At 37.9% G+C, this 12682-nt stretch overlaps 1 protein-coding gene across 10 annotated transcripts in view; it reads right to left on the reverse strand.

Moving 5' to 3' along the window:
• RBFOX1 (RNA binding fox-1 homolog 1) overlaps positions 1-12682 on the reverse strand; it is a 1256716-nt gene that overhangs the window by 134923 nt on the left and 1109111 nt on the right. For 8 of the 10 annotated variants that reach the window (XM_074158514.1, XM_074158522.1, XM_074158519.1 and 5 more), the window contains one exon: positions 2518-2760. In XM_074158514.1, the coding sequence (XP_074014615.1) occupies positions 2518-2760 (243 nt within the window). Of the gene's footprint in view, positions 1-2517; positions 2761-6717; positions 6751-12682 lie in introns of those variants that run through there. The other 2 variants (XM_074158518.1, XM_074158524.1) reach the window with 2 other exon arrangements.

The raw sequence follows: 12682 nt of genomic DNA on the forward strand, positions 1-12682 counted from the left end.
AATGCAAAACAGATTTTAGACCTAGGTACCCATAATTAAATTGTGCAAACAATATTTGACTGTAAATTTGCAAAACCAACTGGTGAGTAATATGTTAAATGTCAAGGCTCCTTTGAACAATGTAGATCCATAGATACACACTTCTTGCAAACTTGTAATTTCAATGCATTGCTCTCCAGGGAGGGATAGTATCCACAACTTCCAATATAACATTGCAATTTAGAAAAAATATCTTTTTAAAACACAACCAAAAAAAAAACCCCAAAAACAACCTTTCTCAAAAATACCCTAAAGTCAAAAGTAAGGAAATCTAATTCTTTATAAACAGCATGGGAGCTACTTCAAAAAGTTATGCACATTCCTCTATAAGAAAGGAAGCAGGAAGGCAAAAAAAAGGATCCATAATAAAAAGAAAAAATAACTATACTATATTCCCCAAATACAAAAGGTTAGTGGAATTGAAGCGTTATTCTTCAGAGAATGGAAATTCACTCCAAGTGGAACCAGAAGGGAGAAAGTGTATGACAGGTAAAATATAAGTTGGATATTAGGAAGGCAAAAAGGAAATAAGAAGAGTAGATAGCATAGGATACAAAACCAAATAACAATAAAGCCTATTAGCGTATCAGAAGCAGGAAACTTTCAAAGGAATCACTGATTTTACCAGAGCTGGCATTGAACAGAGCACTTGAAGACGACAAGGGCATTGCAAACAATCCAAATTATTTCTCATCAGCCCTTGCCATGGAAGATGTTGGAAAAACGCATACCTGACTTTTCTGATAGAGAGACTAACACTTCTTCAAACTGAAAAATCAAGAAGGGGTGAGGAAACACAATAAATTGAAAGCAATAAATGATGAGGGATGAGCTCCTGTCCTGCTCTCATCGACAGGTGTTTTACCATTGATTTTAGCACTGATGGTCTTTTACTTCACAACTGAACGGCAAACAGACCAACAGTTTCAAAATACGAAAAGGCTGAGCTGGGCATCGCAGTGGAGGGGTCGGTGTGCAGCAGTGGTCAAAGGAGCAAGCAAAATAGTAGAATAGAAAAAGAATGAGACAGGGACGGTAGCAAAGACTATATTTTTAGTCAATACCTACCTTTTCTGGAGTATATATTCAGCTTAGGGTTCCTGCTCTAAACCAATGACAGCGGCATATGACAAGAGTTTGACAACCATCAAAAATTATTATGGAAGAAAATTTAGAAAGCTGAAAAGAACCAGGAAGTTAACTTAGCAAAGAGATGAATAAGAGGGGACACTGAGAGCTGCAAAGAATACTATGAGATGCAGGTAAACAGGATACTCTTCAATTTTCTCACACTACTAAAGGCAAGGGCAAATCAGGGCAATAAAAAGTTACTAAGTCAAAAATAAAAGGACTGAAACGTTTTCCTGCATAAACCACAAAATTGTGTAATTACTTCACAAAGACATCTCCATGATAATGCCAAGGAATATCGTTTTGCTATTGCTTTTCTCCCTTGTTCACACCCAGATAAAGGAATTAGTGACATGGCAATAAGTAAAAACCTCCAGAACAACTCCTTGAAGAGAACGTGCTTTCCCTTTCCTCTTGCCCTAATGCACGAAACTTTTCAGACTGGATACATGCCAGGGGAGGAAAGGGAGGTAACATGAGGTACGGATTATGGTTGCGGCAAGGATGAGGACAGCTAGAAGAGATGTTTCAAGCACATGCTCAGATTGCAGTGTGCTGTAACCCAAGTGGTTGATGGCTCAGAAATCCGCCAGCTGCTGGCACTGGATATATTGAGTTCCAATCTAGAATTAAGACAGAAGCACTAAACTATCAATGTGTGAAATTTGTGACAAATTACAAGGCAGGGCCATCCAAGGAGTCTCTTGCATAATTCATGACACTTCAGAACTTCATATACAACTGAAATAGAAGGAAAGTCTATCATCTCTGCTCTGTCGAGCACAGATCCACATGCAACTTTGGTAATGGCTGCACAAACAAGCTCTCTAGAAAATACAGTATTACAGACTGCAGAACTCATTCACACAGTTCTGCAAGTCATTTCAATACGATATCATTCAATGAGTGCTTCTATGAAAAACTACTCATAAGTGTCAAAAATACAGAGGTTATTAAAAATAACAAAATGAGTCTGGTTTGGTTTTTTTTTTTTTCCCAAATGAATGCTTACACTCTCTTGCAATGTTTTTCTATATTTGACTTAGTCAAACTTTATTATATGATTCATGGGCCTGGTATTTATCATTTTGTCTGTCTAATACTGTAGAAAAGGAAACTAGAGATTCTACAAAGCTCCCGTGCTTACTAAAAGGCGCCAAAAGCAGTGAAATTATATTCTCTAAGTTGAACAATAAACTTTGACAGACTTTCAGCCTTGAAATGGTGAGAAATCTGAACACAAATAAAGTGCAAAATAATAAGTGTAACATAACAATAAATGTTTTTAATAAATACACATGTAACTTGAAATACACTGCTTTAGAAATAGCTGAAACCTTCACTTACTGTGGCTGTGCCGGAGACAGTTTGTGCATTTGTGTCAGCTGCACTCTGTTCAGAGTGTGTCTGAGCAGGAGGGTACATGTTTAACGTGTGCTCTGGAACAGTGGTTTGGCCTGTGTAGTCTGGAGCTGGATGAGGATGTGGGGCTGTGTATTCTGCAGGGATACCATTCTGAGGTGGAGCAAACTGGGCTGAGGCATAAGGCTGTGCCATTGTGTCAGGAGGTGCTGTAGCTTCCTGATTACCCTGTAAAAATCAAAGGAAAAAAAGGAAGAAGAAATGTGGTGTCAGAGAAAATAAGTGATGATCGCGCACACGTTAACACAGAAAGCGATGATAGTATTCTGCTAAGATTGCTGGCCTGAAAAGGGCACCATGTTTGTTTCTGGAGGAGAAAATTTCTTATCTGAATTAAATCCATTTTGCTAACCCTATTAAATATTGCTATAATTACACAAACAAATCTGCTGTTCTCTGAATAATTGTAGACTATTCTTTAACAGAAAGGTCAGAGAAATCTACCTGAACTAATGCCTCAAGTCAGACAATGAAGGAGGACAAAACTCAGTTTATTCTAAAGGCTGCTGAGCACAACTGCCAGTACAGAGCTCAGATAAGGTTAGGCGCTGGTCTGTGACCCAGGCTGACTTACCATTTGCAGAACACAATATATGCAACCTACACACAGAGCAGGATTTGGGTGCATGCTGTTAACATAACCGCATACTGAAAATATTTATATGAAATAATGCTCTATGAGGTTTCCAGAAATACTTTGAAGTATATTATTCTGAGGAACTGCATGCGACAAATTAAAAAAATTAATGAGATCCAATCAAAATATTAAACATTGGAATCTAAAAATGAATCAGTTCAAAATCTTAACATAAAAGAAAATTTCTCTGTTGCAAAAGAAATAAAGAACTTTAAAGGCTTTAAATTTGAAGACAACAGTATTTCATTTCCATATTACAATAAGGCTATACAATTAAAAACAAATGCCCTCATCTCTTTTTAGATAGATCCATCTTTATATTTGATATAATAAAGGATAGTTGAACATGTTAATTTATCAATTAGAGACTTCTGACTAAATGCTCTGCTCATACCAAATAGTAATAATCCCAGGGGAGGAAATATGCAGAACCATCTTTCAGAACCTATATAACAGATGTCTAAAACACGATGCTGCAGATGACACAGCATCAGAGGCTGTTTTCACAGGGACTATCCCAAACTCAAATGAGCTGATTTACAAGATAAAGCTATCCCTCTAAATATCAAGTAATATAAAAAATTAGTATTTGAGTAAAACTTTAATTAGTTTTTAAAATACTCTGTCACTTTCCCACCAAAGCATGTCCAAGTACCTGCACAGGACTGTTTTGCTTATTTGTACTCATCAGTCCTTGACTTCCTAATTTCAAAATGGGCTGGACGAATAGAAGACATTCTTTTACACTTCGGACTTAAGGACATCTCCAGCCTATTTCAATTAATTCAGACATCATTTCTCTGACCTGAAGTGGTCCTAAACTCAAGAGCTTTTAAGAATTTGCAAAATCACAGCACAGGAACAAGCCTTGCTACATGTCAGGCTTAGAAGGGAAAATTAATTTTTCCTTTGTAAAAGGCATTCAGTGTGTCCTAAAAAGTTAACACTTTATATCAGCAATCAAACCCTCCCTAATTGTAATCCCATCTTTGCTACTATTTTAGTGTATGGCCTTGAGAAAGTAGTTTACCTTGCTTCATTCAACCATCAAATGAAAACTGTGACATTTACCTACTTCACGGGGTTAAGTCAGTAAGTTTCATTTGCATAGATCTACAATCATTCCAAGGTTATTGCTGCACTGAAACTTGCCCTGTTTAAATTTCAGTGGAGGTTAAAAACTCTTGTAAATGTATACTTATACCCTCTTATATTAAAATGGCAAGGTCCCTTTCTTATTTCTTTTACCTAATATTTTCAGTATTGAAAACAAAAAAAGCAGATGAAGTAAAAACCAGCAATGACTGGATTACACCAGAGACATTTAATAAATGTTAAAGAAGTATTTTTAAACCTTGTGGGGGAGGCAGGGGCCCTTAAATTTTTTAAGTAACTGTTTCAGGAAGGACTTCAGCAAGTGGCAGGAACGAAAAACAGCAAATCGAACTTCTGCCTGTATCAGCATTTTCACTGTGCCGGCTTTGAAACACAGTAGCTGGTTACTGATGGACCTTAAGTTATTCCTTCATGTCAGACGCTAAACATGGCATTAGAGTCAGCAGCTGTTAAAAAAGAACAATAATGGCAACAAAGGGACCAAGGGCTAACGTCCAGGTGCATTTGATCTAAAAGTTTTGTACTACCTCGAGTCCTAAACCAGATGTTGCTGAGACCCCGACTGTTTCTCATTAACATGACAGCAGTTCCATGAGACTCTAATTAATATTCAAAGCATTCACACTTAGTGCTAATTACAGCTAATATTTAATTAAGAGGGTTGAACTTTTATATTATTTTTACCAGCAACTCCAAATGATTCACTCTTTAGATTTACCATAAAATGGCAAACTGCACTGGCAATTCCAGCACCTCCATGTGGCTGAGCCTCTTCTACCTCTCTCACTAGAGCTGTGAAGCTGAGGTCTGGATTGCTTATTTAGAACCGAGACTCCATTAGGAAGTAAACAACTAAGGGTCAGGGATTTGTTTTCTTAAAATAGGTGCCTACTGTAGTCTTTCCTAGCCTTTAAAATTAGTGTGAATTTATGATTCACAATTAGTTCAATAGACACAGTATTACAATGCAGTATAGAAGCATGTAGGTATAAACATATTCTTTATTACTTATACGGGTATCAAGCCAATAATTTATTGTTTAGAATATGAATTTATATCAAGAACAATGCAGTGTCAACTAACACACATTCGTACATACATGTGGTTGATGAAAACCCCAGACTACACAAAAGTCAGATACATTGGAACAGATTTTAAAGAAACAGAAATTCTGTAAATATAATCATCTGAAACGTCCTTTTATTGTGCCCTTTAAAATACAGTGAACTAAAACGAATAAGGGAAATAATAGATCTAACGCATTAAGCTGAAAATATGAAATGGCCCTAAAAGCAACAGGAAATATTGATCCTAAATTAGCCTATGAACTCAGGTATTAGAGTAATCTCAACACTGCAGATGATAGTACACAGATATCGCTTAATACAACCGAGGCATGAGAGGCTAAACAGAAGTTGTCCCTTCAGACTCAGTTCCAAGTATCTTTAAGATTAAATGACCCCTTAATGCTCACTTTGTGCATGGTTTTTAATAAAGTAGTTGCTGGCAACAGAAAGAAGAACAAAGGATGGCAGACAGTCAGGCTCTGCTAAATGTTCTGGCCTGAGTTTTAATGAAAACCACATTTCAACTGAAAAATATGCTTTACGTGGCAGTGTATAAAATCAAATTTATTGCTTTCTGGTTAAACGTTGAACTCTAAAGTACAAAAAAAGAAAGCATTCTGATGATGCAGGTAAGTGCAGTCGCTCCTATTTCTTATATATTACTCCATTTGAAGAAAAGCTTAGAGTTTAGAATGCTGCTAGTATCTCCGATCTCAACATGCCTTTTCAGCATCCTCTGCTCTGAAAGAATTTCATAATTAAGAAACGCATGAAATGTGTCAAAACATAATAAAGTAAGCTTGTTATGTTTGTACACAAAAGACAGAACACAGAAAACATTACTTATGCAGTGTTCCTTTTTAAAAACACATTTGCAGCATAAAAATGTATTCAATGAAAACCTTTCTGCTTGCCTGCATTTTAAAGTCTAACTAACAGTTTATTGTTTGTTTTACTCTATTTTCTGTTTGGTGCATTTTGTTTCTTTGGCAAGAGATATTTCACATTTAGAGAAAGCCTCTCACACTGTAGTTAAATGAGCCAAACTGCATCATATCCTTAGGGCACGGAAACAAAGAAGAAAAATGCAGCATTACTCTGTAAACCTGCTGGTTATAAGAATGGCTCAGTCAGATATATCAAGCACAGCAGAGATACATAATCACCGCCATAGTTTGTCCTCCTTCAGACTTAAGCAACAAAACACGTATTAGAAGTCTTGCATGCAGTGGTGCAGCTGGTTATAAGAAGTGCCCTGGCTTGACTAAAATCAAGAGTTTCAAGTGAAAATAAAAGTGAAAATACCTGCTGTACCATCCTGCTCCCTTTATTCTCCATAAACTTAGCAGCTGCTCTAGTCCCAGGCCATACAGCATCTGCCCAAAGCAAGCATCAATTATGGATGAGGGCGTGTGAGCAATGTAATGTGTGCACGAGTGTGGATGATCGGGGTGTTGAAGGAGGGGGAGCTAATGCAAGGCTTACTGACCTCCCTCTCAACATCTGACTGCTCCCAAAACCTAATCCAGATGGGACTCTTTCAGTTTGCTGGGCCTCGCCCCATCAATCACAGCAGGCCACTCCTCTGTCTCCTGCTACCAGTTATAGAGTGCACCACTGAGCAGATGATTACACACAGAAGAAGGAAAAACACAGCTTGACTACATTAATAGCTGTTTAAAAAACATTAGAAATGCTACTATCTAAGTTGCTGGAAGCAATTTTAAAATTAAGACGGCTGTATTCAAAGTTACAAAGCCCCCTAAACTTCCAGTGCTTTGGCTTTTTGATAGCTACGATGTACAGTAACACGTGTGCATTTCTATGTGATTAATTCATCCTACATGTGGTAGAGTTAATACCAATAAGATTTCTATTTTAAAATTGCTGAACTCCACAAGTAAACCATCAATATTGAACTAGCCTGTTTTAGATTAAATGTACTTTATCCTTCCACACAAATGAAATATTGTTTCCTTTTTTGTTTCATTTCATGACATCCCTCTTGCTTAGCAGGGGAAATATTTCAGAAATGCTTCCAAGGTTTAGTTCTGCAAGGCACTTGAAGCAACTTAGCGCTTGACTATTAAAGGAACTTTCCTAGGTGCTCTGGAGGTAGCTTTAAAATGATTAAACTTCTAATTAAATCACATAATAAAGAAAAAATAAACGAAACCAAAAAACCCACCTACAAAGATACTGACAGCCCCAAAGTGTACATATTTATTGCCACTGTCGCAGCTACCTACAGACACAAGAATTCAGAAAGAGGGCAGACATTTAGCATGGGAATTATTCTTACAAATGTTCAAATTCTAAGGAGTGGGCAGAACAGCAGATAAACAGCCATCAATTCATCGTTAAACTTATATTCCAACTGAAACATATTGGATTTCTTTAAAGCGGCAGCGTAATTCTTCCAGATTTGTTGCTGGCACTCCCCTATTAATGATAATAAAGGCAGCCACTTCGAATTTTTCAGAAGGAATCAGACATCCCGCCACACTGGACCGATAATCACAACTGACTGACTCCGAGAGCTTTCTCTGCTGTAGCTTAATTATCTGACCAGGCCACTTGACTCACATCATTTGCTTCTGCAATCATACAAAATGAATTCTCCAGTCACCTCGCTTTTTCGGAAGGTTCAGTATGGAGCCAAATTCAGATTCCACTTAAAAAAAACAATCTCGTTCCAAAAGAAGGGGATCCTCAAAAACAAGAAAGATAATGCAAAATAATTTTTTTTCAGAGAGCACAGGGAAAAAAAGGTAATAATAAGTAAGCAAAAGAGAATTTCTTTACCACCGTACCAAGACAGTACCATCTCTTTTCTCCCATTGCAGAGAAACATTTACTTTTGGTCTTCTCCACATTTAACACACTATATTCCAGTAAAAGTCTGTGCTCTTGCTGCTGCTACCCATACATCTGAAACTGAAATATTCGTTTTGTGTCAGTGCATGAAGTATGCAACCGACTAACGAACGAAACACCACAACACAGAGGCACAGCGTGAAAGTACAAGAAGCAACAGACAAAAGTTGCAGAAGGCTAAATTCTGGTTGGCTATAAAGAATAAAAAAACGAATATGAGGGAAGTTAAGCACAGGAACATGCTGCTCAGAAAGCTCGTGGCATCTTGGAAACTTTCAAAACTCAGCTGGACAAGCATCTGAGCAACCTGATCTGTGTAGTCACCCCTGATTTAAAAAAGGATGTTGGGATTAGGTGGCCTTTGAAGTTCCCTTCCAACCTGAATTATTCTATGATTCCATGTGGTTTCAACAGTAGCAGAACAGCTTCAAAATGGATTTTATAAGTTTATCCTATGCAATGACTTTCCTCATAAAGGATTTACTGAGAAGGAAGAGAACCTGGGACACAACCCTGTGTCATGCTTTGTAAGCCTCCAGACTCCACTGACAATATTCCTACCTTGTAACTTACACACAAGTAGAAGTATTTCCAGAATTTGAGACAAAAAACTTCTCTAAATGCCACTTTACTGGTCAAGGATTGAACACTGCAAAAGATGAGAATCTGCAGTTGGGGAACTGAACAGCAATCAAATCCAGCTGCAGGTGTATGGGTTTTGACAGCTAGATAATTTCTAGAAATGTGAGAAATTCTTGTAACATAGCTAAAATAATTCGTTTAAGATTTGTTTAAGTAGAATTCAACATCTCAATTGCCCTAGGCATTCAGATTTGCAGTAAAACAAGGCTACAGGGATGCAGCAAGCAACGTTACACAAGAAGACTGAAGGGCAGCAGCGGTTATTTGAGTGCAAACTGGGATGCCATCCCTTTGAACTGAGCACTTTGAACAACCTCTTTTAAGCAGGAACAAAATCTTTCGCTGATGAGTTGTGATCTAGCCTCCAAAAAGAAAGGGGACATTTCTCTTCATAATCCTTTGTGCTGAATCATTTTCTAAGGCAGTACCACAATAACCACAGTTCATCCACGATATGCTAAACAGGTCCAAGTTTCAGTATCAGAAATGGAAGGATCATTACTTGACTCTACTGAAATAAAATGAGGAACACAGTCAGCTAGTAAGGGAAATGAGAATGTAATGCCGTAAGCTGTTTCAAGCAGCAAAACTGAGTGAAGATCCTACATCTTTAGCAATTTGTTTGCGAACATCCAAGTATACAGAGCTGCTTTAACAGCCAGTTCACATGAACTAGCCAGGTTAAGCAATAATGATTTCTGTGAAACTGTCCCAAATGAACTAGTGGGAGTTCTTTTCTTTAATTTTGTTTATATCAGGTAAATTTAAGAGTTTGATTTATGTGATAAGCTCCATAAAGACAATGACATGAATGAGTTTGGGAATTTGGAAGAAGACCAAGAAGATAAGCAGCAGAGTTACAAAACTGGACTTCAGGAAAAGAGACTTCAGCTTAACCAGGGAATTGCCAGGAATCCCTCAGGTTCACTCCTGAAAGGAAACTAAGACAGCTGCCTGATTGACTAAGCAACTGATTAAGAGATCTTCAGCATGTACCTGAAGGGGGCCTCCAGGAAAGATGGGGAGGGACTCTTTATCACGGAGCGTAGCAATAGGACAAGGGGTAACGGTTTTAAACTGAAAGAGGGGAGATTTAGATTAGATATTAGGAAGACATTCTTTCCTGTGAGGGTGGTGAGGCACTGGAACAGGGTGCCCAGCGAAGTTGTGGATGCCCCATCCCTGGAGGTGTTCAAGGCCAGGCTGGATGGGGCTTTGAGCAACCTGCTCTAGTGGAGGTGTCCCTGCCCATGGCAGGGGGGTTGAAACTCGATGATCTCTAAGGTCCCTTCCAACTCTAACCATTCTATGATTCTATGTAGGAATAAACCATCCACTAAGAAGGAAGATACTTAGCAGCAGAAGGCCCACATGGCTAAGCAGAAAGTTTCTCAATGAAGACAGACACAAAAAAGGAGCATACAAGCCAAGGAATCAAGGTGTAGCAACAACACAGGAGTATAAAAGTACTGCTCAGGTACTCCAGGACAAAATCTGGAAGGCTTTTTGTCCAACATAGCTGAAACTAAGACATCGAGGGTGACAGGAAAGGACTCTACACACCAGGTCTGCTGGTTAAAAAAGAAAGTTGAAGGAAAATGTTGATGCAGGGAAGAGAGAGCTTTGTGATGAAAAAGTCATCATAATATAAAGAAGTACTTCATGTCTTTTTTGGTTCAGGTGAAGTCTGATCCTAAATCATTCCGCCCACATCACGGACAGCATGAGTAGCGAAGGAGAGGGACAATGAACAATGGAGGCGTGACAAGTTAGGGACTTCTTAGTAAAGCTGGATGTATTTACATATTTGAAGTCCTAAGGCATTCAACAGAAGGTGCGGAAGGAGTGAATCACTGTGATCATGAGCCTATGCCTAACTATGAAAAATTATACTGATAGTGAAAGTCCCAGAAAACTCAAAAAGCCAGCACTACTCCTGCCTTTTAAAAACGCAAGGGGGACGATTCAGGGAACTACTGGCCACCCAGCCTCATCTCAGGCCCTGGAAAGATCACGGAGCACATCCTTTTGGAAACTCAATAAAGCTTTTAATGCTGCCTCCCACAGCATTCCCAGTTGAGAGCTGAGGAAGGAAGGGCTGGATGGGTGGAAAACTAGCTGGTCTGTCAGGCTCTAAGAGCAATGGTTTAATGACTGACTCATGACCAATATTAAGTTGAATATCTTAGGGTCGATACTGGGTCTCACACTGTTAAACAACTTGGAGAATGACAATGAGTATATTGTCAGCAAATTTGCAGATAACACTAAACTATGGAGCCTCAATCCAAGGACACCTTGATAAACCTGAGGACTGCGGAATTTGAATCCTTACACAGTTCAACACGGAAAAGTGCAAAGTTCTGCATCATGGAATAACAGTTTGAGGAATTAAGTTCACTGCACATTCACTGAATCCCTTTCAGTTTTAGTCTGTATATAATAGATATTAAGACACAGAAATGGACTCTATATTAAATAGTAAGTGCCTTGTTATTTGCCCTTAGACTATATGGCAATATATTTTCATAGACTATAAATCTTTTAAATTGCAAATTAAATTGTATATGAAAAATCCAAGTCATCTGTGTATTGTTCATGGAGATCCCATGCAATAACGTACAAATGTACGTGGAAATTGCATATATTCTGCATTTTACCTGTAACTTTTCACTATGCAGAATTTTTGGTTTTAAATATCTGACCCCAGTATTTAAACAAATTTGGTAGAATATTAATGAATTCAATACATCCACAATTCACACTTATCAGTTCCAAGAAACAAGAACTGTGATCTTCCCACCCATAAAATTTTGATTAAAATGAAGTTATTTCAACAGAGCTGAATATAGTTTTATAGTTCAGAAATTCACCCTTCTGCTGTTTCTATTCTTTAAATTTTCAGAAAAACTAAGAATATAAATAATCTAGAAATTAACTATTTTACCACAGACAATACGCCTTTTTCACCGCTTCAATTTTAAAGTTTCCGTCAAAATGTTGTTTTGTCTGGTGGAACATAGAGGACCTGAGCTGCAAGGACCAACTAACATAGCAATGCCATCTTGCTTAATACCAGTTAAAGCAGCATTCATTTTCTGGCACTGAAATGAAATGATGGAACATGATCTCCGATGTTATTTACTTCTAAGATTAAAATGACTATCAAAATATCATTGGGCACAAGGAACAGACAGATTGGCTTCCTGCCTCAGCTATGCTTTGCTATGCTTGTTTATCACTGAGATCATCTGTGTACTTCAGTTAATGTTTATGTTAAGATGCTGTTACACCATTAACAAGTAACTGTTTAGTCCAACAACATTTGTCGTTAGCAAACTAAGCCACAATACTGAAGAAAGGCAAAGCTCTTCTCACTGTTGAGATAAAAATGGTGATAAGATTTGCCTATGCAATGCAAAATGTATTTCTAAACACTGCTGAATGCCACAACTGGCTGAAAATAAACAAAAATCTATATTAATAGAGTGCTACAATGAATCTGCAGTTACGAAGAGAATGAACAGAAGCCTTTAATGGTTCCTATAACACTGGAAAGACTTTCACTGACTATACTGATTGGTAAGCTCTACTTTGTTAAAGCTCTAAACAGCTTCTGTTACTATGGAAGGAACGGCCAATTTGTCTTTGTATTTTAATTTCCCCATCTGTAGGAGAGCGACTAAAACTGATCCCAAAAATGCAGAACTGTATTGCTTCTCCCCGCATATCTTTCTTAGACATTTATTTT

The sequence above is a fragment of the Numenius arquata genome, chromosome 14 (genome assembly GCF_964106895.1).
Source record: "Numenius arquata chromosome 14, bNumArq3.hap1.1, whole genome shotgun sequence".
Taxonomy (NCBI): domain Eukaryota; kingdom Metazoa; phylum Chordata; class Aves; order Charadriiformes; family Scolopacidae; genus Numenius; species Numenius arquata.